The sequence below is a fragment of the Oncorhynchus gorbuscha genome, linkage group LG04 (genome assembly GCF_021184085.1).
Source record: "Oncorhynchus gorbuscha isolate QuinsamMale2020 ecotype Even-year linkage group LG04, OgorEven_v1.0, whole genome shotgun sequence".
NCBI classification, from domain to species: Eukaryota; Metazoa; Chordata; class Actinopteri; order Salmoniformes; family Salmonidae; genus Oncorhynchus; species Oncorhynchus gorbuscha.
The window spans coordinates 64,221,928-64,249,392 of NC_060176.1; the positions used below are offsets into that span (position 1 = coordinate 64,221,928).

The window sequence follows — 27,465 nt, forward strand, 5'->3', positions numbered from 1 at the left end:
CACACCGTCACTAAGTTACAGGAGTTCTTCCTAAAGCTGTTGCCCGAGAGGAAGGAAACGGCTCGGATATCGCCAGTGTTGATTTTAAGAATTAAATGGCTGTGATGGGAGAACTGCTGGATCTACATTGCAGTTACTCCACAATACTAACAGAATTCAGTGGCAAGGAAGCCTATACGTAACAAAGTTGCAAACAGGATGCATGTTTTGTAGTAAGGCCCTAAAGTAATACTGCTGAGAATTTACCAAAGCAATGAACTTTTTGTCTTTAGTGTTGTGTAAATACAATGAGTACCACTCTCCATATTCAACTATAGTGGTGACTGCATCATGGGTATGCTTGTAATTTGTTAATGACTGGAGTTTCGAGCTGGGAAAAATGGTGCTGAGAACAATCCTATGGGGAAAACCTGGTCTGCTTTCCACCGGACACTGGGAGATGACTTGTCCTTTCAGAAGGACGATGACCAAAAGAGGCCAAATCTACATGAGTTGCTTACCAAGAAGAAGGTTCCTGCGTGGCAGTAAAGTTCAAGTAGATTTAAGTTAACGCAAGACCTGAAAATGGTTGTCTTGCAATGCTCAACCTGTGGCAGCGCTTGAAGAATGGGCAAAGGTTGCACAACCAAGGTGTAGAAAGCTCTTAGACGTACTTAGAAAGTATTGACTGAATATTTATGCAAATGCATGCTATTAAATTTCTGATCACTTTCATCAGGTGTGTAGATGGGTGAGACCATTTTGAGTAAGGGCTGTAAATGTGGAATAAGTCAAGGGGTATACATTAAAATATCGAAATATATCCACCAATCCAAAGAGGCGGGAGCTTGACAGCCTGCCGTTCTGCTCTGTGACAACAAATCCCATTAGGGCGGAGACACAAGCATCTCGTCATTATATCCAGTATCTCTGATGATAGGCAGAAGGAAAGGAAGCAAATGAGGGGGTTCGATAAATCTGCCCCTGGCCCCCACTTAAGCGTGTTTTACACCGGCTGAAAGTTGATAGCATTCGATTTGGAACTTGGCTGCCTTCCGGGTATTCAAAAAAACGGGGAACTCAAACTCCGACTTCAGTGGGTTCAAGACAACTGGGAACTCGTAAGAAAACGAGCTCCGACTGGGAAACATTATTTTGAAAGGTTATCCAACTCGGAATTTCAGATCTGATACCGCGTTCACGTGCTAGTTGAAATGAAGGAAACTCTGAAATGTTCGACTTGCTTATACACATGCCGCGTTCAACGAATCAGCAAGTCAGAAATGAGCTCCGAATGTAAAAACTGAACGGTCATGCAAATTCCCATTCGGGAACACGGTCCTCTTTCCAGACTTCCGACCTGAAGATCACCGATGTCATGATTTGAACTCGTTTGTTTTCTCTCTCTCGAGTTCCCGGTTTTCTTGAAAGTACCCCCCTCCCTGCTTTTGTCCGATGACGTGAGGGGCCTTTGCTCAGTTCAACAGGGGCCAGCATAAATAACTCCCTCAGAGACAAATATTAGGGGGACAAGCGTCCTCTCTCCTCATCTCTTTCTGAAATGCCATTGGAGGAGAAGTCCAGAGGGGATGGACCTCTGGCTTTCTCATCCAATGGGTTTTGATAAGGAGGCAAAGAGAGAGGATGTGAGGAGTATGCAATTGAGATTGAAATGCTCCCACACTCTACAAATTGGCCTACTGCTCCTCCCCCCTCACTGATGGTTCAATTGGTATCACTCGGCATCATTATAAAATCCTTGACCTGATGTCTTGTGTTGTTTGGTCCACTTGCATTAATCAGGCATGGCTTTCTGTTTGCTTCTGTGTATAGCAATTTTGGAAATCACAGGTGAGCTAGTTGTACCAAAATGGATGTGAATAATCACCCCTCCATAGTTCACATTGCTGTATTTACTGAAAAATAATCACCTTTAATTCCCTTGAGTGTCGCTGTTCAAACCATCTCATATTTACATCTTAAACTTACAGAACGAATGTGTGATTTGTTGTGCCCTACTTTTTCCAAACCGTATTGAGTGCAGCAGCGCAGACCCCGTTGAACTGCAACCTGGGCACCAAACCTTGCAAGGATGGATCTGAGTGTGTACTCCACCAACATGTGTGCGACGGAGAAGCCGACTGTAGGGATGGTTCTGATGAGGAGGACTGCACTGTCGCATGCAATGATGGTAGGGCCCTGTTTGAGTACCTCTTCAAATGCATCCATTCCTATCTATGAAGAAATGGTTTCTACTCCATTGTTTTCATCAATTTTACTGCGTTAAACCAGGAAAGGGTATATTTTAAAGTATTCACAGTAGTTATCCAAGATCTATTGAGTCAAATGCATGCTTTCAATCTGTCCGTGCATAACACTTGAAGTGTTGTTTCAACATCCACATAGGGCAGTTTCTGTGTGCCCATGGGAAGAAATGCATTGACCAGCGGCAGGTGTGTGACGGTGTGGCCCAGTGTCAGGACCGCTCTGATGAGTTGGACTGCCTGAATTCCATGGAAGGCTGTGTTCACCACTGTGACAACAAGACCCGCTGCCTCCCAGACACCTTCCTCTGTGATGGAGAGAGGGACTGCCTGGATGGCACTGACGAAGCCAACTGCGGTAATGCCCCCTCTGTGTCACTTGCCTTTAGTTGAATTTTGAAACCATGATCGATCCATCCTTATTTATAGCTTACAGAAGTTGAAAGGTGTGAGATGTTTGTTTTTGCCTTCCTTCTGGTAGTAAGGTCAGTATTTCACCCTATCCCTAGATTCCGACTCTACTGATCTTAAAAGTCATCACAATGTTGCTGGGAATACCACAATGTCTGCACCAGCACCCCTCAAGTGCCCTTTTGGCACTAAACCATGCCGGGACAGGATTGAGTGTGTTCTTTACAACCATGTGTGCGATGGAGAGGCGGACTGTAAGGATGGCTCGGATGAGGAAGAGTGTATATTAGAATGTGAACGTGGTAAGAAAATCATCAGTGACAATTAAATGTATATGAACAGTAGTTTGAAGTTTTTAAAATAATATTCCTGCCCTTGGTTTTATTGTACAGTACATGACAATACTCCTCTTTAGTGTAATACATGCTTAAAGTAACAACCTTTGTATTAACTAGCATACTGGAATTTACTCACATACACACAGAACATGGTTGCGTAGACCACTGTGCATGTTTAGCGATCTGTCTTTGAGACGGTCCTCGCAGGTCACCATTTATCAGTGTTATTGATTGCACTTAATGGTACTGTATGTTCAGGCCAGTTTCAGTGTACACATGGGAAGAAATGCATTGACCAGAGGCAGATGTGTGACGGTGTGGCCCAGTGTCAGGACCGCTCTGATGAGTTGGACTGCCTGAAGCCCATGGAGGGCTGTGTTCACCACTGTGACAAGACCCGCTGCCTCCCAGACACCTTCCTCTGTGACGGAGAGAGGGACTGCCTGGATGGCACTGATGAGGCCAACTGTGGTAAGTTCAACTTCCAATGAACTACTGAACTTAACCTTAAGTCCTAAAATGCTTGCTGAAAGAAATGGTTTAATACTCCCAACAGTGGCACAAACACCACAGGGTTTCCCACTGTTTTACTTTCACTGATCCAAACTAAGTTAAACTCAAGAAATGTCCCTTTGACCCATAGCTGATGAGAGCTGCAATAGTGGGGAGTTCCGTTGCACCAGTGGTCAGTGTTTATCCGTAAGCATGCGCTGTGACGGGCATCCTGACTGTCAGGATCGCTCTGACGAGGAGAGCTGCACCGAGCCCCCAGTGCACCACCAAGCTCCGGTGCCCACAAAGCCAGGAGTGCCTGCTGGAGGAGTGGGTCTGTGATAGGGAGCAGGACTGTAAAGATGGCTCTGATGAAAAGGTGGGAATATTTAGGCTGGGTGCAATTGTTTCTGCTCTTGCCAACTCCTTGTTTGGCATGACAAATGTATTAGGAGTTGGCAGGAAGCACATTGGCACCCATGCTAGGTAATATTTGAGATTTCTGCGTTTGGAGGCTGTAGACTTGACTAGACAGCAAAATGAATTTGAATGTTGTCGTCGGATACTAATGTGCTTTTGCCTCGTGATACAAATCAAAACTTTGATCTAATTCACAGTATATTGAGTTCTCTTTCAGAATTGCAAGATGGTCCAATTGAAGTGTGGCGATTTCCAGTGGGCCTGTACATCTAAGAACCAGTGTGTTCCCAAAGCATGGAGATGTGATGGAACAAAGGACTGCGCTGATGAAAGTGATGAGGCAGGATGTGAGTAAAGTTATTTAAGCTATATATGATTTGTTAATTACTGGATTAGTATGTGGTGACAATCTGTAACAGTAAATAAAACCTTTAACTGAGATTGTATTAGAAATGAAGTTGGGTATTGTGTGTGTTCTCAGGTGGTCAGGTAGCAACATGCCCCTCTCACCAGTTCCAGTGTGGCAGCACGTGGGAGTGTTTGGACACAGCCCTGGTGTGTAACACGGTCAGAAACTGTGCTAATGGTTCTGACGAGGGTGGCAACTGCCAAGCAGAGTGTCCAGACAAAACCCAATGTGCCCATAACTGTTACAGCACACCACATGGAACGGTGAGTAATGGGGGGGGGGGGGGGGGCTTGTGTAGTTTGTTACAAAGCTTCTTGAAGTACAGTTTTCTCACGTTTTAGATTTCTGAGTGACTTCTAACGATTTCCTTTTTCCTCGATGTAGAGGTGTGGCTGTAAGGCTGGTTACCGACTCCAAGAGGACACAGTGTCCTGTGTTGATATTGATGAGTGTGAAGGCGGTAGACCAGGTGTTTGCAGCCACCTATGCGTCAACACCCAGGGCTCCTTCCAGTGTCATTGCTACCCTGGTTACCTGCTGGAATCTGATGGTCGCCGCTGCAAGATCACAGGTAAAATGATTTTTTATAAATCCAGATTTAGTGACCAATCATGGAAATTCCCTCTGCTGGATGGGGTCTTTAGATATTTGTTTTAATTAAGGAAGACTGCACGAAGGTGAACAGCATTTGTGAAAGCGGAGTATTGCCCGGAGAAAGTACTCGCCTATTAATTTAACACAGTAGGCCTATAACAACCCACTGTGTCTTCCCACAGGTGAGCCCTACCTACTGGCCTCTGTGCAGACTGAGCTGTTCCTGTTTGGGCTGAGAAGCAGCAGTCTGGATGTCCTGGTGTCCTCTGCTAAGAAAGCCATCCTGTCCCTGGACTATGACTGGAGGGATCAGAAAGTGTTCTGGGTCAGCCTGGATTCAGAGAGCATCAAATGGTCCTCTCTACACCAGAAAAAGACAGGAACTCTTGTCAAAGGTTAGTTGTGTGGTTAAACTGGTTGCGACTGTAAAAATAGCACCTCTTATAAAAAGCACAGGTCAGTGTTCACTTGGGTTAACTAAAACTACCATAATCGTAATCCTTTTAATCTCACTACAGGCATCAAATCTGATTGCATTGCTGTTGACTGGGTAGGGAGAAACCTGTACTGGATTGATGGCATTGGCGGTGGTCGGATTATTGCTGTTGGATTAAACACAACCATCATAAACTCTATGGATCTCACAGTCATCCTCGATGAGGACTTCGAACAACCTCGCTCTCTGGCACTCCTGCCACAGAAGGGGCAAGTTATTTTCTAGGTGTAACACAAGTGGCACACACCCAAACAATCTGTTATTCTGGTGATGTTGACTAAACTAATACTTGCGGCTAAACAGTGTTGATCAGGGGCAGGCTCCTGCCTATTGAATTGGTTTCCACCTAGAGATGTTTAACTACTGTCCTATGATAGGATCCTGGTCTTTGATGGCTTATGCATTACTGTCAGTAATCAATAATAAAATATTGATTTGGCTTTAACTGCAGGATCATGTTCTGGTCGGAGATTGGTAACGAGGTGAAGATTGAGCGTGCGGGAATGGACGGGTCTGAGAGGAGAGTAGTGGTCAGTCACAGCCTCAGCCTCAGCTGGCCAGGCGGTCTGGCTGTGGACACACTAGGGGAGAGGATCTACTGGACGGACGAGAAGCTCCGGTGCATCGGCTCAGCCAACCTGGATGGCGGGGACATTGAGGTACTACAGAAATGGGTTTGCATACGACGAGATCAGACTTGTATTGCGTGTTGCTGTATGCCAAGGTGCATGAAATTAAATCCACATGGGTTGGACACCCTAGATCCCTCAAACTCAACTCTGGCTCTTGAAGCCAGTTACACTGCTTTTCTCATTGTTCTGCTCTAATCAGACTGGTTTAGACCTGGGACACCAGGTGTGTGTGCATGCAATTAATGATAAAGTAGAACACAAGCAGCAGGTTCTGGACCTCATAGGGTTAGACCCCAGGCCTTGATAAAGGCGCACTGTAACATTTATCTGTTCCTTTCATTCCTGAAGCTTCTGCAGATGATGGAGACAACCAACCCGTTCTCTGTCACAGTTTACAATGACCTGCTCTACTGGTCAGACACCAGGAGGAGAACTATTCAAAGGGCTGATAAAATCACTGGAAAGAACCGCAAAGTTCTCCTCAAACGACCTGGACAACCTTTTGGACTGAAAGCAAGTATACGAGGCCCCAATTTAAATGAATATTAATGCATGCATTATGTAAATCATTATGTTAATTTAACCTAAATAGGATTACATTATGCAATGGGTTTGTTGTAATTACACAAGCAACCTCTCTTCCTTTTTGATGTAAGCTTAATGATTTGTGTCGTTCTGGGATGCAGATCATTCATCCACTTCTGCAGACAAGCAATGAGCGTCCCTGTGAGAACCTTCGTTGTTCTCACCTGTGTGTGCTGGGCCCAGGCCCCAAAGGGGTCTGCAAGTGTCCCTCTGGTCTGCTCCTAGCTGAGGATGGCCTCACCTGCTCCAACTTGGTCAACTCTGCCTTCCTCTTGGTGCTCTCGCCAACTGTTGTCACACAGGTATGACTCTGGCCACTGCAGGTTTACCCATTTCACTTGGTACTGCACTATATTCAATGCCACTAGGTACATATTGTGTGAAGCAATAGTCTGTCTTCTAATTTGAATTGAGTTTTATTTCAGTATACATGGCAGCTAAAACAGTTTAGGAATGCTTGGTTACCTTCACAAAAGCTGTCAGTAATAAGCTGGGCTTTGAAAGGCTGTGGAAGCCCGGTTGACTTTCCTTGCCCTTTTTTTACAATTCAGGAATTAACACAGATTCTCCACCTTGTAATTCAACACTTTATATACACTGCTCAAAAAAATTAAGGGAACACTAAAATAACACATCCTAGATCTGAATGAAATATTGTTATTAAATACTTTTTTCTTTACATAGTTGAATGTGCTGATAACAGAATCACACAAATGATCAATGGAAATCAAATTTATCAACCCATGGAGGTCGGGATTTGGAGTCACACTCAAAATGAAAGTGGAAAACCACACTACAGGCTGATCCAACTTTGATGTAATGTCCTTAAAACAAGTCAAAATTTGACTCTGTAGTGTGTGTGGCCTCCACGTGCCTGTATTACATTTACATTTACATTTAAGTCATTTAGCAGACGCTCTTATCCAGAGGGACTTACAAATTGGTGCATTCACCTTATGACATCCAGTGGGACAGTCACTTAACAATAGTGCATCTAAAACTTAGGGGGGGGGTGAGAGGGATTACTTATCCTATCCTAGGTATTCCTTAAAGAGGTGGGGTTTCAGGTGTCTCCGGAAGGTGGTGATTGACTCCGCTGTCCTGGCGTCGTGAGGGAGTTTGTTCCACCATTGGGGGGCCAGGGCAGCGAACAGTTTTGACTGGGCTGAGCGGGAGCTGTACTTCCTCAGTGGTAGGGAGGCGAGCAGGCCAGAGGTGGATGAACGCAGTGCCCTTGTTTGGGTGTAGGGCCTGATCAGAGCCTGGAGGTACTGAGGTGCCGTTCCCCTCACAGCTCCGTAGGCAAGCACCATGGTCTTGTAGCGGATGCGAGCTTCAACTGGAAGCCAGTGGAGAGAACGGAGGAGCGGGGTGACGTGAGAGAACTTGGGAAGGTTGAACACCAGACGGGCTGCAGCGTTCTGGATGAGTTGAAGGGGTTTAATGGCACAGGCAGGGAGCCCAGCCAACAGCGAGTTGCAGTAATCCAGACGGGAGATGACAAGTGCCTGGATTAGGACCTGCGCCGCTTCCTGTGTGAGGCAGGGTCGTACTCTGCAGATGTTGTAGAGCATGAACCTACAGGAACGGGCCACCGCCTTGATGTTGGTTGAGAACGACAGGGTGTTGTCCAGGATCACGCCAAGGTTCTTGGCGCTCTGGGAGGAGGACACAATGGAGTTGTCAACCGTGATGGCGAGATCATGGAACGGGCAGTCCTTCCCCGGGAGGAAGAGCAGCTCCGTCTTGCCGAGGTTCAGCTTGAGGTGGTGATCCGTCATCCACACTGATATGTCTGCCAGACATGCAGAGATGCGATTCGCCACCTGGTCATCAGAAGGGGGAAAGGAGAAGATTAGTTGTGTGTCGTCTGCATAGCAATGATAAGAGAGACCATGTGAGGTTATGACAGAGCCAAGTGACTTGGTGTATAGCGAGAATAGGAGAGGGCCAAGAACAGAGCCCTGGGGGACACCAGTGGTGAGAGCGCAACGCCTGGGCATGCTCCTGATGAGGTGGCGGATGGTCTCCTGAGGAATCTCCTCCCAGACCTGGACTAAAGCATCCGCCAACTCCTGGACAGTCTGTGGTGTGGTTTTGGCTGATGGAGTGAGACATGATGGGCTCAATTGGATTCAGGTCTGGGGAACGGGCGGGCCAGTCCATAGCATCAATGCCTTCCTCTTGCAGGAACTGCTGACACACTCCAGCCACATGAGTTCTAGCATTGTCTTGCAGTAGGAGGAACCCAGGGCCAACCGCATCAGCATATGGTCTCACAAGGGGTCTGAGGATCTCATCTCGGTACCTAATGGCAGTCAGGTTACCTCTGGCGAGCACATGGAGGGCCCCCACACCATGACTGACCCACCGCCAAACCGGTCATGCTGGAGGATGTTGCAGGCAGCAGAAAGTTCTCCACGGAGTCTCCAGACTCTGTCACATGTGCTCAGTGTGAACCTGCTTTCATCTGTGTAGAGCACAGGGCGCCAGTGGCCAATTTGCCAATCTCTGTTCTCTGGCAAATGCCAAACGTCCTGCACGGTGTTGGGCTGTAAGCACAACCCCCACCTGTGGACGTCGGGCCCTCATACCACCCTCATGGAGTCTGTTTCTGACCGTTTGAGCAGACACATCCATATTTGTGGCCTGCTGCAGGTAATTTTACAGGGCTCTGGCAGTGCTCCTCCTTGCACAAAGGCGGAGGTAGCGGTCCTTCTGCTGGGTTGTTGGCCTCTCCACGTCTCCTGATGTACTGGCCTGTCTCCAGGTAGCGCCTCCATGCTCTGGACACTACGCTGACAGACACAGCAAACCTTATTGCCACAGCTCGCATTGATGTGCCATCCTGGATGAGCTGCGCTACCTGAGCCACTTGTGTGGGTGTAGACTCCGTCTCATGCTACCACTAGAGTGAAAGCACCGCCAGCATTCGAGTGACCAAAACATCAGCCAGGAAGCATAGGAACCGAGAAGTGGTCTGTGGTCACCACCTGCAGAACCACTCCTTTATTGGGGGGTGTCTTGCTAATTGCCTATAATTTCCACCTGTTGTCTATTCCATTTGCACAACAGCATGTGAAATGTATTGTCAATCAGTGTTGCTTCTGAAGTGGACAGTTTGATTTCACAGAAGTGTGATTGACTTGGAGTGACATTGTGCTGTTCCCTTTATTTTTTTGAGCAGTGTATGTATATATATATTTTTAGATCTACCTGCAGACCATGCACAGTGCTGTGGGTCTGAAAAGCTGGCCGGAGCACCTCGCCCTACCTCTCCCCAATGTCAACGAGGCAGCGATGTTGGATTACACCCTGCAAGATCAGACTCTGTACCTAGCTGACTCTGGCCAATCGTCTGTAGTCCTCTTCAAGCTGAAGGAGACCGGCTTGGTGCCTCGCGGCCAGTTCCTGCAACTCAAAGGGGACACAGTTACAGCCCTGGCTCTAGACTGGATAACCCTCAGCGTATACTGGAGTAGCACCAAGCAGCCACGGCTGCAGGTCACCTCTTCCAGTGGGGAACACACTGCTGTGTTAATTCAGGATATTGGAAGTCTGGAGTCCATAGCGCTTCACCCACTCAGTGGAAGACTCTGTTTTACCAACCTGGCCAAGCAGGGGGAAGGCGCTCAGGTGGAGTGTGCTCACATGGATGGGGTGAAGCGCGCTCCGGTGTGGAAGGATGCTTTTCAGCCCACCTCCCTGACTTTCTCCAACAAGGGCAATGAGATCTACTGGGCTGACATCGGTGAGGAATTCATTGTTTATAGATTTTTAAAAGGGTTTTACTCCATCTATAGTAGTGGTGGTGAGGTAATACTTCTATCAACAAGTCTATTATGTTCTAGGTTATGGGGTGATCGGCTCTGTCAGAGTTGATGGTACTGGATACAAGGAGTTTAAGACTGGGGATGGCCTGACTGCATTTGCACTCAGCAATGGCATGCTCCTCTGGGTGACAGACAGTGGTAATGTGGATTATTTTTAAACGGCTGCTTCCACCAAAACCTAGTGCTATGTTATGTCTTACTGTGGTTAGTAGATGGCTCTGTTTAGTCATTAAGCAAAGTAGCACTAACAAGGATAATGGTTGATCTTTAACCCAAAGTTCTTTCACTGTGGTTTTGGATTATCATGGATGTTGTGTTGATCATGTACATGTTCCTATCAAATGTTTCAGACACAACCAAAGTTTGGTATAGAGATGATCCATTGACTAAGAAGCTTTGGTTCGAGGTAAACACTGAAATTGTCAGTTTGAAGGCTTACAGCAAGTCCAGCCAGATGGGTAAGAGGACACATTTGTACATAACCCACTACTCTATCATTTACTGACATGTGACTTTTCAACCTTTACTCTTTCTCATCCATTTCCAGGCTCTAACCTCTGCTCAGATGGGAATGGAGACTGCAGTCACTTGTGTTTGGCTCTTCCTGGTGGTAGGACCTGTAGGTGTGCCCATGACCATTACCCAGTCAATGTCACATACTGCGCCCCAGACCAGCACTGCCCAGCTGGAAGTAGACCCTGTCTGGATGGGCACACATGCTTCCCCCTGGAGAAGTTCTGTGACGGACATCCTGACTGCTCTGACACTTCAGATGAGAACTGCAAGTCTTCTTTCCATTATCGATGTTTCAATCTTCCCTTTCCCATTGTTATGAGCTTAAGAAAAGATTATCACAGTTCAATTACAAAGATTTGTAGCTATCATAACTCTGCATTCTCCAATCCTGGTCTTGGGGACCACAAGTGTTTACGCGTCCTTATTTAAATCTGGTGTGTAGTGCTAAGGAAAAAGAAATGTGCAGCTCTTGAATCGCTGTCGTAACTTAAACTAATTCGAATACAAACTGGTCTTATGTATTCCCCATTGTCTCAGGTGTCCATCTCAAAGGGAAGTCTGTCAAGGCCAAAGCCCCAAACCAGCTTCCCAGTCCCAGCTTTCCTATACCTGCAGATCCTGGCTCCACCTCTCTGGACAACAGTTGGCTGGTGAGAAACCTGGAAGCCCAGCAGTGTAGTGAAAAGCACTGCAATGGGAATGGGGAGTGTGTGGAGACCAATGGGGGCATCTCCTGTGCCTGTGGTTTAGGCTACAGTGGAGACTCCTGCCAAAACCAGCTCACCAAGACTATGCAAGGCCCACTCATCTATGGGGCCATTGGCCTCTGTGCTGCAATTGTTGTTATCAGTGTCCTCGCTGCGGTGGTTAAGAGGAAGACTGCAAACACAAGGTACACCATAACAAACTGCTTGATACTGTAGGTCTTCCCCTATCTGTTCTCGTGGTGTTTCAGAATCCATTCTGACGTTTAGCCAGTTCGTGTCAAGATTGAGATTATATTCACCTTTTCCATTCCCAGGAGAGCCAACCCTGTGGCAAAGCAGACTAGTATGATTGAGCTGGAGAAGGGTGAAGGTTGTGAAGGAGCTTCTTCACCTATCAGTGACTTTGCAGAGGTACAGTAGGCTGTTATACTGTATTTTAAAGCAGTTGATTGAAAACATTGATGTTTTGCTTCATGGTTGCTTTTATTTCACAGGAAGTGGTGTCGTCTGTGGATTAACTAATTTATCAGCAGCCTCTTTCTATTCAATAAAGTTTCATTTTCTACAGTTCTGTTTGTCTTTATCTACACAATCGCAATTCAAATGAACATTTTGCTTCTGAGTATCTCTACATAAGGTTAGTTGTGAGTTCTTGTGTATGAAAGGAAGGCTAGATTTGACAATTGAGAAATGACTCCTGCTTTATTGGTTTTAGTTATGAAGTCAAAGCTTTCAATATGTCTTTGGGTCATGGCGCGGCTCGCCGCGAAGTGACCATATACCACAAACACCGTGTCCTTCTGCTATTATAAACTGGTTACCAACATAGTGCCTGTGAGCAATGAGTCACTCAACATGTTAAACACTAATTTTACATGTTGGGTACAGATTATCTGTAAGGTCCCTCAGTTGAGCAGTGAATTTCAAATGCTGATTAAACCACAAAGACCAGGGAGTTGTTCCAATGCCTCGCAAAGGGCACCAATTGGTATAAATAAAAAGCAGACCTTGAATATCCCTTAAGCATAAGTTCATTACATTTTCGATGGTGTATCAACACACCGTCACTAAGTTACAGGAGTTCTTCCTAAAGCTGTTGCCCGAGAGGAAGGAAACGGCTCGGATATCGCCAGTGTTGATTTTAAGAATTAAATGGCTGTGATGGGAGAACTGCTGGATCTACATTGCAGTTACTCCACAATACTAACAGAATTCAGTGGCAAGGAAGCCTATACGTAACAAAGTTGCAAACAGGATGCATGTTTTGTAGTAAGGCCCTAAAGTAATACTGCTGAGAATTTACCAAAGCAATGAACTTTTTGTCTTTAGTGTTGTGTAAATACAATGAGTACCACTCTCCATATTCAACTATAGTGGTGACTGCATCATGGGTATGCTTGTAATTTGTTAATGACTGGAGTTTCGAGCTGGGAAAAATGGTGCTGAGAACAATCCTATGGGGAAAACCTGGTCTGCTTTCCACCGGACACTGGGAGATGACTTGTCCTTTCAGAAGGACGATGACCAAAAGAGGCCAAATCTACATGAGTTGCTTACCAAGAAGAAGGTTCCTGCGTGGCAGTAAAGTTCAAGTAGATTTAAGTTAACGCAAGACCTGAAAATGGTTGTCTTGCAATGCTCAACCTGTGGCAGCGCTTGAAGAATGGGCAAAGGTTGCACAACCAAGGTGTAGAAAGCTCTTAGACGTACTTAGAAAGTATTGACTGAATATTTATGCAAATGCATGCTATTAAATTTCTGATCACTTTCATCAGGTGTGTAGATGGGTGAGACCATTTTGAGTAAGGGCTGTAAATGTGGAATAAGTCAAGGGGTATACATTAAAATATCGAAATATATCCACCAATCCAAAGAGGCGGGAGCTTGACAGCCTGCCGTTCTGCTCTGTGACAACAAATCCCATTAGGGCGGAGACACAAGCATCTCGTCATTATATCCAGTATCTCTGATGATAGGCAGAAGGAAAGGAAGCAAATGAGGGGGTTCGATAAATCTGCCCCTGGCCCCCACTTAAGCGTGTTTTACACCGGCTGAAAGTTGATAGCATTCGATTTGGAACTTGGCTGCCTTCCGGGTATTCAAAAAAACGGGGAACTCAAACTCCGACTTCAGTGGGTTCAAGACAACTGGGAACTCGTAAGAAAACGAGCTCCGACTGGGAAACATTATTTTGAAAGGTTATCCAACTCGGAATTTCAGATCTGATACCGCGTTCACGTGCTAGTTGAAATGAAGGAAACTCTGAAATGTTCGACTTGCTTATACACATGCCGCGTTCAACGAATCAGCAAGTCAGAAATGAGCTCCGAATGTAAAAACTGAACGGTCATGCAAATTCCCATTCGGGAACACGGTCCTCTTTCCAGACTTCCGACCTGAAGATCACCGATGTCATGATTTGAACTCGTTTGTTTTCTCTCTCTCGAGTTCCCGGTTTTCTTGAAAGTACCCCCCTCCCTGCTTTTGTCCGATGACGTGAGGGGCCTTTGCTCAGTTCAACAGGGGCCAGCATAAATAACTCCCTCAGAGACAAATATTAGGGGGACAAGCGTCCTCTCTCCTCATCTCTTTCTGAAATGCCATTGGAGGAGAAGTCCAGAGGGATGGACCTCTGGCTTTCTCATCCAATGGGTTTTGATAAGGAGGCAAAGAGAGAGGATGTGAGGAGTATGCAATTGAGATTGAAATGCTCCCACACTCTACAAATTGGCCTACTGCTCCTCCCCCCTCACTGATGGTTCAATTGGTATCACTCGGCATCATTATAAAATCCTTGACCTGATGTCTTGTGTTGTTTGGTCCACTTGCATTAATCAGGCATGGCTTTCTGTTTGCTTCTGTGTATAGCAATTTTGGAAATCACAGGTGAGCTAGTTGTACCAAAATGGATGTGAATAATCACCCCTCCATAGTTCACATTGCTGTATTTACTGAAAAATAATCACCTTTAATTCCCTTGAGTGTCGCTGTTCAAACCATCTCATATTTACATCTTAAACTTACAGAACGAATGTGTGATTTGTTGTGCCCTACTTTTTCCAAACCGTATTGAGTGCAGCAGCGCAGACCCCGTTGAACTGCAACCTGGGCACCAAACCTTGCAAGGATGGATCTGAGTGTGTACTCCACCAACATGTGTGCGACGGAGAAGCCGACTGTAGGGATGGTTCTGATGAGGAGGACTGCACTGTCGCATGCAATGATGGTAGGGCCCTGTTTGAGTACCTCTTCAAATGCATCCATTCCTATCTATGAAGAAATGGTTTCTACTCCATTGTTTTCATCAATTTTACTGCGTTAAACCAGGAAAGGGTATATTTTAAAGTATTCACAGTAGTTATCCAAGATCTATTGAGTCAAATGCATGCTTTCAATCTGTCCGTGCATAACACTTGAAGTGTTGTTTCAACATCCACATAGGGCAGTTTCTGTGTGCCCATGGGAAGAAATGCATTGACCAGCGGCAGGTGTGTGACGGTGTGGCCCAGTGTCAGGACCGCTCTGATGAGTTGGACTGCCTGAATTCCATGGAAGGCTGTGTTCACCACTGTGACAACAAGACCCGCTGCCTCCCAGACACCTTCCTCTGTGATGGAGAGAGGGACTGCCTGGATGGCACTGACGAAGCCAACTGCGGTAATGCCCCTCTGTGTCACTTGCCTTTAGTTGAATTTTGAAACCATGATCGATCCATCCTTATTTATAGCTTACAGAAGTTGAAAGGTGTGAGATGTTTGTTTTTGCCTTCCTTCTGGTAGTAAGGTCAGTATTTCACCCTATCCCTAGATTCCGACTCTACTGATCTTAAAAGTCATCACAATGTTGCTGGGAATACCACAATGTCTGCACCAGCACCCCTCAAGTGCCCTTTTGGCACTAAACCATGCCGGGACAGGATTGAGTGTGTTCTTTACAACCATGTGTGCGATGGAGAGGCGGACTGTAAGGATGGCTCGGATGAGGAAGAGTGTATATTAGAATGTGAACGTGGTAAGAAAATCATCAGTGACAATTAAATGTATATGAACAGTAGTTTGAAGTTTTTAAAATAATATTCCTGCCCTTGGTTTTATTGTACAGTACATGACAATACTCCTCTTTAGTGTAATACATGCTTAAAGTAACAACCTTTGTATTAACTAGCATACTGGAATTTACTCACATACACACAGAACATGGTTGCGTAGACCACTGTGCATGTTTAGCGATCTGTCTTTGAGACGGTCCTCGCAGGTCACCATTTATCAGTGTTATTGATTGCACTTAATGGTACTGTATGTTCAGGCCAGTTTCAGTGTACACATGGGAAGAAATGCATTGACCAGAGGCAGATGTGTGACGGTGTGGCCCAGTGTCAGGACCGCTCTGATGAGTTGGACTGCCTGAAGCCCATGGAGGGCTGTGTTCACCACTGTGACAAGACCCGCTGCCTCCCAGACACCTTCCTCTGTGACGGAGAGAGGGACTGCCTGGATGGCACTGATGAGGCCAACTGTGGTAAGTTCAACTTCCAATGAACTACTGAACTTAACCTTAAGTCCTAAAATGCTTGCTGAAAGAAATGGTTTAATACTCCCAACAGTGGCACAAACACCACAGGGTTTCCCACTGTTTTACTTTCACTGATCCAAACTAAGTTAAACTCAAGAAATGTCCCTTTGACCCATAGCTGATGAGAGCTGCAATAGTGGGGAGTTCCGTTGCACCAGTGGTCAGTGTTTATCCGTAAGCATGCGCTGTGACGGGCATCCTGACTGTCAGGATCGCTCTGACGAGGAGAGCTGCACCGAGCCCCCCCAGTGCACCACCAAGCTCCGGTGCCCACAAAGCCAGGAGTGCCTGCTGGAGGAGTGGGTCTGTGATAGGGAGCAGGACTGTAAAGATGGCTCTGATGAAAAGGTGGGAATATTTAGGCTGGGTGCAATTGTTTCTGCTCTTGCCAACTCCTTGTTTGGCATGACAAATGTATTAGGAGTTGGCAGGAAGCACATTGGCACCCATGCTAGGTAATATTTGAGATTTCTGCGTTTGGAGGCTGTAGACTTGACTAGACAGCAAAATGAATTTGAATGTTGTCGTCGGATACTAATGTGCTTTTGCCTCGTGATACAAATCAAAACTTTGATCTAATTCACAGTATATTGAGTTCTCTTTCAGAATTGCAAGATGGTCCAATTGAAGTGTGGCGATTTCCAGTGGGCCTGTACATCTAAGAACCAGTGTGTTCCCAAAGCATGGAGATGTGATGGAACAAAGGACTGCGCTGATGAAAGTGATGAGGCAGGATGTGAGTAAAGTTATTTAAGCTATATATGATTTGTTAATTACTGGATTAGTATGTGGTGACAATCTGTAACAGTAAATAAAACCTTTAACTGAGATTGTATTAGAAATGAAGTTGGGTATTGTGTGTGTTCTCAGGTGGTCAGGTAGCAACATGCCCCTCTCACCAGTTCCAGTGTGGCAGCACGTGGGAGTGTTTGGACACAGCCCTGGTGTGTAACACGGTCAGAAACTGTGCTAATGGTTCTGACGAGGGTGGCAACTGCCAAGCAGAGTGTCCAGACAAAACCCAATGTGCCCATAACTGTTACAGCACACCACATGGAACGGTGAGTAATGGAGGGGGCTTGTGTAGTTTGTTACAAAGCTTCTTGAAGTACAGTTTTCTCACGTTTTAGATTTCTGAGTGACTTCTAACGATTTCCTTTTTCCTCGATGTAGAGGTGTGGCTGTAAGGCTGGTTACCGACTCCAAGAGGACACAGTGTCCTGTGTTGATATTGATGAGTGTGAAGGCGGTAGACCAGGTGTTTGCAGCCACCTATGCGTCAACACCCAGGGCTCCTTCCAGTGTCATTGCTACCCTGGTTACCTGCTGGAATCTGATGGTCGCCGCTGCAAGATCACAGGTAAAATGATTTTTTTAAAATCCAGATTTAGTGACCAATCATGGAAATTCCCTCTGCTGGATGGGGTCTTTAGATATTTGTTTTAATTAAGGAAGACTGCACGAAGGTGAACAGCATTTGTGAAAGCGGAGTATTGCCCGGAGAAAGTACTCGCCTATTAATTTAACACAGTAGGCCTATAACAACCCACTGTTTTCCCACAGGTGAGCCCTACCTACTGGCCTCTGTGCAGACTGAGCTGTTCCTGTTTGGGCTGAGAAGCAGCAGTCTGGATGTCCTGGTGTCCTCTGCTAAGAAAGCCATCCTGTCCCTGGACTATGACTGGAGGGATCAGAAAGTGTTCTGGGTCAGCCTGGATTCAGAGAGCATCAAATGGTCCTCTCTACACCAGAAAAAGACAGGAACTCTTGTCAAAGGTTAGTTGTGTGGTTAAACTGGTTGCGACTGTAAAAATAGCACCTCTTATAAAAAGCACAGGTCAGTGTTCACTTGGGTTAACTAAAACTACCATAATCGTAATCCTTTTAATCTCACTACAGGCATCAAATCTGATTGCATTGCTGTTGACTGGGTAGGGAGAAACCTGTACTGGATTGATGGCATTGGCGGTGGTCGGATTATTGCTGTTGGATTAAACACAACCATCATAAACTCTATGGATCTCACAGTCATCCTCGATGAGGACTTCGAACAACCTCGCTCTCTGGCACTCCTGCCACAGAAGGGGCAAGTTATTTTCTAGGTGTAACACAAGTGGCACACACCCAAACAATCTGTTATTCTGGTGATGTTGACTAAACTAATACTTGCGGCTAAACAGTGTTGATCAGGGGCAGGCTCCTGCCTATTGAATTGGTTTCCACCTAGATAGGTTTAACTACTGTCCTATGATAGGATCCTGGTCTTTGATGGCTTATGCATTACTGTCAGTAATCAATAATAAAATATTGATTTGGCTTTAACTGCAGGATCATGTTCTGGTCGGAGATTGGTAACGAGGTGAAGATTGAGCGTGCGGGAATGGACGGGTCTGAGAGGAGAGTAGTGGTCAGTCACAGCCTCAGCCTCAGCTGGCCAGGCGGTCTGGCTGTGGACACACTAGGGGAGAGGATCTACTGGACGGACGAGAAGCTCCGGTGCATCGGCTCAGCCAACCTGGATGGCGGGGACATTGAGGTACTACAGAAATGGGTTTGCATACGACGAGATCAGACTTGTATTGCGTGTTGCTGTATGCCAAGGTGCATGAAATTAAATCCACATGGGTTGGACACCCTAGATCCCTCAGACTCAACTCTGGCTCTTGAAGCCAGTTACACTGCTTTTCTCATTGTTCTGCTCTAATCAGACTGGTTTAGACCTGGGACACCAGGTGTGTGTGCATGCAATTAATGATAAAGTAGAACACAAGCAGCAGGTTCTGGACCTCATAGGGTTAGACCCCAGGCCTTGATAAAGGCGCACTGTAACATTTATCTGTTCCTTTCATTCCTGAAGCTTCTGCAGATGATGGAGACAACCAACCCGTTCTCTGTCACAGTTTACAATGACCTGCTCTACTGGTCAGACACCAGGAGGAGAACTATTCAAAGGGCTGATAAAATCACTGGAAAGAACCGCAAAGTTCTCCTCAAACGACCTGGACAACCTTTTGGACTGAAAGCAAGTATACGAGGCCCCAATTTAAATGAATATTAATGCATGCATTATGTAAATCATTATGTTAATTTAACCTAAATAGGATTACATTATGCAATGGGTTTGTTGTAATTACACAAGCAACCTCTCTTCCTTTTTGATGTAAGCTTAATGATTTGTGTCGTTCTGGGATGCAGATCATTCATCCACTTCTGCAGACAAGCAATGAGCGTCCCTGTGAGAACCTTCGTTGTTCTCACCTGTGTGTGCTGGGCCCAGGCCCCAAAGGGGTCTGCAAGTGTCCCTCTGGTCTGCTCCTAGCTGAGGATGGCCTCACCTGCTCCAACTTGGTCAACTCTGCCTTCCTCTTGGTGCTCTCGCCAACTGTTGTCACACAGGTATGACTCTGGCCACTGCAGGTTTACCCATTTCACTTGGTACTGCACTATATTCAATGCCACTAGGTACATATTGTGTGAAGCAATAGTCTGTCTTCTAATTTGAATTGAGTTTTATTTCAGTATACATGGCAGCTAAAACAGTTTAGGAATGCTTGGTTACCTTCACAAAAGCTGTCAGTAATAAGCTGGGCTTTGAAAGGCTGTGGAAGCCCGGTTGACTTTCCTTGCCCTTTTTTTACAATTCAGGAATTAACACAGATTCTCCACCTTGTAATTCAACACTTTATATACACTGCTCAAAAAAATTAAGGGAACACTAAAATAACACATCCTAGATCTGAATGAAATATTGTTATTAAATACTTTTTTATTTACATAGTTGAATGTGCTGATAACAGAATCACACAAATGATCAATGGAAATCAAATTTATCAACCCATGGAGGTCGGGATTTGGAGTCACACTCAAAATGAAAGTGGAAAACCACACTACAGGCTGATCCAACTTTGATGTAATGTCCTTAAAACAAGTCAAAATTTGACTCTGTAGTGTGTGTGGCCTCCACGTGCCTGTATTACATTTACATTTACATTTAAGTCATTTAGCAGACGCTCTTATCCAGAGGGACTTACAAATTGGTGCATTCACCTTATGACATCCAGTGGGACAGTCACTTAACAATAGTGCATCTAAAACTTAGGGGGGGTGAGAGGGATTACTTATCCTATCCTAGGTATTCCTTAAAGAGGTGGGGTTTCAGGTGTCTCCGGAAGGTGGTGATTGACTCCGCTGTCCTGGCGTCGTGAGGGAGTTTGTTCCACCATTGGGGGCCAGGGCAGCGAACAGTTTTGACTGGGCTGAGCGGGAGCTGTACTTCCTCAGTGGTAGGGAGGCGAGCAGGCCAGAGGTGGATGAACGCAGTGCCCTTGTTTGGGTGTAGGGCCTGATCAGAGCCTGGAGGTACTGAGGTGCCGTTCCCCTCACAGCTCCGTAGGCAAGCACCATGGTCTTGTAGCGGATGCGAGCTTCAACTGGAAGCCAGTGGAGAGAACTGAGGAGCGGGGTGACGTGAGAGAACTTGGGAAGGTTGAACACCAGACGGGCTGCAGCGTTCTGGATGAGTTGAAGGGGTTTAATGGCACAGGCAGGGAGCCCAGCCAACAGCGAGTTGCAGTAATCCAGACGGGAGATGACAAGTGCCTGGATTAGGACCTGCGCCGCTTCCTGTGTGAGGCAGGGTCGTACTCTGCAGATGTTGTAGAGCATGAACCTACAGGAACGGGCCACCGCCTTGATGTTGGTTGAGAACGACAGGGTGTTGTCCAGGATCACGCCAAGGTTCTTGGCGCTCTGGGAGGAGGACACAATGGAGTTGTCAACCGTGATGGCGAGATCATGGAACGGGCAGTCCTTCCCCGGGAGGAAGAGCAGCTCCGTCTTGCCGAGGTTCAGCTTGAGGTGGTGATCCGTCATCCACACTGATATGTCTGCCAGACATGCAGAGATGCGATTCGCCACCTGGTCATCAGAAGGGGGAAAGGAGAAGATTAGTTGTGTGTCGTCTGCATAGCAATGATAAGAGAGACCATGTGAGGTTATGACAGAGCCAAGTGACTTGGTGTATAGCGAGAATAGGAGAGGGCCAAGAACAGAGCCCTGGGGGACACCAGTGGTGAGAGCGCAACGCCTGGGCATGCTCCTGATGAGGTGGCGGATGGTCTCCTGAGGAATCTCCTCCCAGACCTGGACTAAAGCATCCGCCAACTCCTGGACAGTCTGTGGTGTGGTTTTGGCTGATGGAGTGAGACATGATGGGCTCAATTGGATTCAGGTCTGGGAACGGGCGGGCCAGTCCATAGCATCAATGCCTTCCTCTTGCAGGAACTGCTGACACACTCCAGCCACATGAGTTCTAGCATTGTCTTGCAGTAGGAGGAACCCAGGGCCAACCGCATCAGCATATGGTCTCACAAGGGGTCTGAGGATCTCATCTCGGTACCTAATGGCAGTCAGGTTACCTCTGGCGAGCACATGGAGGGCCCCCCACACCATGACTGACCCACCGCCAAACCGGTCATGCTGGAGGATGTTGCAGGCAGCAGAAAGTTCTCCACGGAGTCTCCAGACTCTGTCACATGTGCTCAGTGTGAACCTGCTTTCATCTGTGTAGAGCACAGGGCGCCAGTGGCCAATTTGCCAATCTCTGTTCTCTGGCAAATGCCAAACGTCCTGCACGGTGTTGGGCTGTAAGCACAACCCCCACCTGTGGACGTCGGGCCCTCATACCACCCTCATGGAGTCTGTTTCTGACCGTTTGAGCAGACACATCCATATTTGTGGCCTGCTGCAGGTAATTTTACAGGGCTCTGGCAGTGCTCCTCCTTGCACAAAGGCGGAGGTAGCGGTCCTTCTGCTGGGTTGTTGGCCTCTCCACGTCTCCTGATGTACTGGCCTGTCTCCAGGTAGCGCCTCCATGCTCTGGACACTACGCTGACAGACACAGCAAACCTTATTGCCACAGCTCGCATTGATGTGCCATCCTGGATGAGCTGCGCTACCTGAGCCACTTGTGTGGGTGTAGACTCCGTCTCATGCTACCACTAGAGTGAAAGCACCGCCAGCATTCGAGTGACCAAAACATCAGCCAGGAAGCATAGGAACCGAGAAGTGGTCTGTGGTCACCACCTGCAGAACCACTCCTTTATTGGGGGGTGTCTTGCTAATTGCCTATAATTTCCACCTGTTGTCTATTCCATTTGCACAACAGCATGTGAAATGTATTGTCAATCAGTGTTGCTTCTGAAGTGGACAGTTTGATTTCACAGTGTGATTGACTTGGAGTGACATTGTGCTGTTCCCTTTATTTTTTTGAGCAGTGTATGTATATATATATTTTTAGATCTACCTGCAGACCATGCACAGTGCTGTGGGTCTGAAAAGCTGGCCGGAGCACCTCGCCCTACCTCTCCCCAATGTCAACGAGGCAGCGATGTTGGATTACACCCTGCAAGATCAGACTCTGTACCTAGCTGACTCTGGCCAATCGTCTGTAGTCCTCTTCAAGCTGAAGGAGACCGGCTTGGTGCCTCGCGGCCAGTTCCTGCAACTCAAAGGGGACACAGTTACAGCCCTGGCTCTAGACTGGATAACCCTCAGCGTATACTGGAGTAGCACCAAGCAGCCACGGCTGCAGGTCACCTCTTCCAGTGGGGAACACACTGCTGTGTTAATTCAGGATATTGGAAGTCTGGAGTCCATAGCGCTTCACCCACTCAGTGGAAGACTCTGTTTTACCAACCTGGCCAAGCAGGGGAAGGCGCTCAGGTGGAGTGTGCTCACATGGATGGGGTGAAGCGCGCTCCGGTGTGGAAGGATGCTTTTCAGCCCACCTCCCTGACTTTCTCCAACAAGGGCAATGAGATCTACTGGGCTGACATCGGTGAGGAATTCATTGTTTATAGATTTTTAAAAGGGTTTTACTCCATCTATAGTAGTGGTGGTGAGGTAATACTTCTATCAACAAGTCTATTATGTTCTAGGTTATGGGGTGATCGGCTCTGTCAGAGTTGATGGTACTGGATACAAGGAGTTTAAGACTGGGGATGGCCTGACTGCATTTGCACTCAGCAATGGCATGCTCCTCTGGGTGACAGACAGTGGTAATGTGGATTATTTTTAAACGGCTGCTTCCACCAAAACCTAGTGCTATGTTATGTCTTACTGTGGTTAGTAGATGGCTCTGTTTAGTCATTAAGCAAAGTAGCACTAACAAGGATAATGGTTGATCTTTAACCCAAAGTTCTTTCACTGTGGTTTTGGATTATCATGGATGTTGTGTTGATCATGTACATGTTCCTATCAAATGTTTCAGACACAACCAAAGTTTGGTATAGAGATGATCCATTGACTAAGAAGCTTTGGTTCGAGGTAAACACTGAAATTGTCAGTTTGAAGGCTTACAGCAAGTCCAGCCAGATGGGTAAGAGGACACATTTGTACATAACCAACTACTCTATCATTTACTGACATGTGACTTTTCAACCTTTACTCTTTCTCATCCATTTCCAGGCTCTAACCTCTGCTCAGATGGGAATGGAGACTGCAGTCACTTGTGTTTGGCTCTTCCTGGTGGTAGGACCTGTAGGTGTGCCCATGACCATTACCCAGTCAATGTCACATACTGCGCCCCAGACCAGCACTGCCCAGCTGGAAGTAGACCCTGTCTGGATGGGCACACATGCTTCCCCCTGGAGAAGTTCTGTGACGGACATCCTGACTGCTCTGACACTTCAGATGAGAACTGCAAGTCTTCTTTCCATTATCGATGTTTCAATCTTCCCTTTCCCATTGTTATGAGCTTAAGAAAAGATTATCACAGTTCAATTACAAAGATTTGTAGCTATCATAACTCTGCATTCTCCAATCCTGGTCTTGGGGACCACAAGTGTTTACGCGTCCTTATTTAAATCTGGTGTGTAGTGCTAAGGAAAAAAGAAATGTGCAGCTCTTGAATCGCTGTCGTAACTTAAACTAATTCGAATACAAACTGGTCTTATGTATTCCCCATTGTCTCAGGTGTCCATCTCAAAGGGAAGTCTGTCAAGGCCAAAGCCCCAAACCAGCTTCCCAGTCCCAGCTTTCCTATACCTGCAGATCCTGGCTCCACCTCTCTGGACAACAGTTGGCTGGTGAGAAACCTGGAAGCCCAGCAGTGTAGTGAAAAGCACTGCAATGGGAATGGGGAGTGTGTGGAGACCAATGGGGGCATCTCCTGTGCCTGTGGTTTAGGCTACAGTGGAGACTCCTGCCAAAACCAGCTCACCAAGACTATGCAAGGCCCACTCATCTATGGGGCCATTGGCCTCTGTGCTGCAATTGTTGTTATCAGTGTCCTCGCTGCGGTGGTTAAGAGGAAGACTGCAAACACAAGGTACACCATAACAAACTGCTTGATACTGTAGGTCTTCCCCTATCTGTTCTCGTGGTGTTTCAGAATCCATTCTGACGTTTAGCCAGTTCGTGTCAAGATTGAGATTATATTCACCTTTTCCATTCCCAGGAGAGCCAACCCTGTGGCAAAGCAGACTAGTATGATTGAGCTGGAGAAGGGTGAAGGTTGTGAAGGAGCTTCTTCACCTATCAGTGACTTTGCAGAGGTACAGTAGGCTGTTATACTGTATTTTAAAGCAGTTGATTGAAAACATTGATGTTTTGCTTCATGGTTGCTTTTATTTCACAGGAAGTGGTGTCGTCTGTGGATTAACTAATTTATCAGCAGCCTCTTTCTATTCAATAAAGTTTCATTTTCTACAGTTCTGTTTGTCTTTATCTACACAATCGCAATTCAAATGAACATTTTGCTTCTGAGTATCTCTACATAAGGTTAGTTGTGAGTTCTTGTGTATGAAAGGAAGGCTAGATTTGACAATTGAGAAATGACTCCTGCTTTATTGGTTTTAGTTATGAAGTCAAAGCTTTCAATATGTCTTTGGGTCATGGCGCGGCTCGCCGCGAAGTGACCATATACCACAAACACCGTGTCCTTCTGCTATTATAAACTGGTTACCAACATAGTGCCTGTGAGCAATGAGTCACTCAACATGTTAAACACTAATTTTACATGTTGGGTACAGATTATCTGTAAGGTCCCTCAGTTGAGCAGTGAATTTCAAATGCTGATTAAACCACAAAGACCAGGGAGTTGTTCCAATGCCTCGCAAAGGGCACCAATTGGTATAAATAAAAAGCAGACCTTGAATATCCCTTAAGCATAAGTTCATTACATTTTCGATGGTGTATCAACACACCGTCACTAAGTTACAGGAGTTCTTCCTAAAGCTGTTGCCCGAGAGGAAGGAAACGGCTCGGATATCGCCAGTGTTGATTTTAAGAATTAAATGGCTGTGATGGGAGAACTGCTGGATCTACATTGCAGTTACTCCACAATACTAACAGAATTCAGTGGCAAGGAAGCCTATACGTAACAAAGTTGCAAACAGGATGCATGTTTTGTAGTAAGGCCCTAAAGTAATACTGCTGAGAATTTACCAAAGCAATGAACTTTTTGTCTTTAGTGTTGTGTAAATACAATGAGTACCACTCTCCATATTCAACTATAGTGGTGACTGCATCATGGGTATGCTTGTAATTTGTTAATGACTGGAGTTTCGAGCTGGGAAAAATGGTGCTGAGAACAATCCTATGGGGAAAACCTGGTCTGCTTTCCACCGGACACTGGGAGATGACTTGTCCTTTCAGAAGGACGATGACCAAAAGAGGCCAAATCTACATGAGTTGCTTACCAAGAAGAAGGTTCCTGCGTGGCAGTAAAGTTCAAGTAGATTTAAGTTAACGCAAGACCTGAAAATGGTTGTCTTGCAATGCTCAACCTGTGGCAGCGCTTGAAGAATGGGCAAAGGTTGCACAACCACGGTGTATACATTTTTCTTGCGTCATACCTGTGGTATATTGACAAACGCACAGCTGAAATGCTGTTTCAGCTAATCTGCATCCAGGACCCAAACTACTTGGTTTAAAGAAATGTTTACTTAAACTAATTTCAGAATCATAAGCCTTTATGTAGCCTTGAGTGACATGGCCTGGTGAATCACCTTTGTCAAAGCATGCTGCATTGCGTGAGAGGACATGTGTATTTGATAGTCGTTTCTATTTAATGTGCCAATTCTTGGTGGTCCCAAACTTCTATTTAATAATGATGGAGGCCACTGTGTTCTTGGACCTTCAATGCTGCAGAAATGTTTTGGTACCCTTCCCCAGATCTGTGCCTCCATACAATCCTGTCTCTGGGCTCTATGGACAATTCCTTCAACCTCATGGCTTGGTTTTTGCTCTGACAACTATGGGACCTTTTTTTTTAATATAGTCCAGGTGTGTGCCTTTCCAAATCATGTCTCATTTTAATGTACCGAAGGTGGACTCCAAGTTGGAGATACATCAAGGATGACCATTGGAAACGGGATGCATCTGAGCTCAATTTAGAGTCTCATAGCAAAGGGTCTGAATAATGTATTACATTTTATTATATACTTTTCAAACCTGTTTTCGCTTTGTCATTATGGGGTATTGTGTAGATCAGTTTTGTTTTTAAATGTATCAGTTTTAGAGTCAGACTGTAATGTAACAAAATGTGGAAAAAGGGAAGGTCTGAATGCACTGAATATGTTAACCTGCTCTGACTAATACTGAACATGAAGGAGAAACAGTGTAGTTGGAATAGGATAACTACCAGCCATATTTTATGATCAATTCCCCATTATGCTGCAATGTGATTGCAGCTTCTCTGCTTCAAGCAAAATATGTATCGGTCTGTTTGTTTTCTCCCACCAAAGAAATAAGCTTGTTCTTTTGGTTTGCTGGTTTCCTATGATTAAATAAACATTCTTCCGGTGATGACTAGACTATTTTTCATTTACACAAACCACAACATGTTTACCAAGTTTAGCGTTTTGTCTTCACATTGGTTCATTTGTTCTCTAATTATTCAGTAAAGATATCTTATTGGTTTGCTGGATACTCTCTAATTGAAGGATTCTGAGGGGTTGAATTTGAAAGGTTATCTTCAAATATAGACAAGATTAAAGTGTGTATTGCCTTAAATGAGTCAAATTAATTATTGATCCCACCCACTTCTGCTTGTCTTGCATATAAACATGCCCCATTCAAACATCTGTTCATAATGTCCTTCTGATTCTAGTCTTACCTGCACATGATATGCAGTAGGAACATCAGCTTTGAATTTGTATTCATTTAGTCTGTAAACTCCTTTAAATGCTGAAGAGGACACTCCAACTTATCAAG

The 27,465-nt window shown here is 45.8% G+C and overlaps 2 protein-coding genes across 2 annotated transcripts; both read left to right on the forward strand.

Annotated features, from left to right (window-relative positions):
* Positions 1–1,676: 1,676 nt before the first annotated feature.
* Positions 1,677–12,243, forward strand: LOC124034499 (low-density lipoprotein receptor-related protein 2-like). The gene is given in 22 exon segments (XM_046347774.1): positions 1,677–1,830; positions 2,024–2,170; positions 2,386–2,601; positions 2,753–2,956; positions 3,251–3,463; positions 3,636–3,762; positions 3,764–3,863; positions 4,122–4,251; positions 4,386–4,576; positions 4,698–4,884; positions 5,090–5,302; positions 5,426–5,612; positions 5,855–6,062; positions 6,384–6,548; positions 6,722–6,922; positions 9,831–10,371; positions 10,472–10,591; positions 10,804–10,911; positions 11,001–11,234; positions 11,507–11,861; positions 11,991–12,087; positions 12,171–12,243. Coding segments are annotated over 22 exon segments (4,014 nt in total). The 5' UTR covers positions 1,677–1,784; the 3' UTR covers positions 12,195–12,243.
* A 2,165-nt stretch (positions 12,244–14,408) lies between these two features.
* Positions 14,409–24,959, forward strand: LOC124034503 (low-density lipoprotein receptor-related protein 2-like). Its single transcript, XM_046347777.1, is given in 22 exon segments — positions 14,409–14,562; positions 14,756–14,902; positions 15,118–15,333; positions 15,484–15,687; positions 15,982–16,194; positions 16,367–16,596; positions 16,855–16,984; positions 17,119–17,309; positions 17,422–17,608; positions 17,812–18,024; positions 18,148–18,334; positions 18,577–18,784; positions 19,106–19,270; positions 19,444–19,644; positions 22,547–22,961; positions 22,964–23,086; positions 23,187–23,306; positions 23,519–23,626; positions 23,716–23,949; positions 24,223–24,577; positions 24,707–24,803; positions 24,887–24,959. Coding segments are annotated over 22 exon segments (4,014 nt in total). The 5' UTR covers positions 14,409–14,516; the 3' UTR covers positions 24,911–24,959.
* The last annotated feature ends 2,506 nt before the right edge of the window (positions 24,960–27,465 follow it).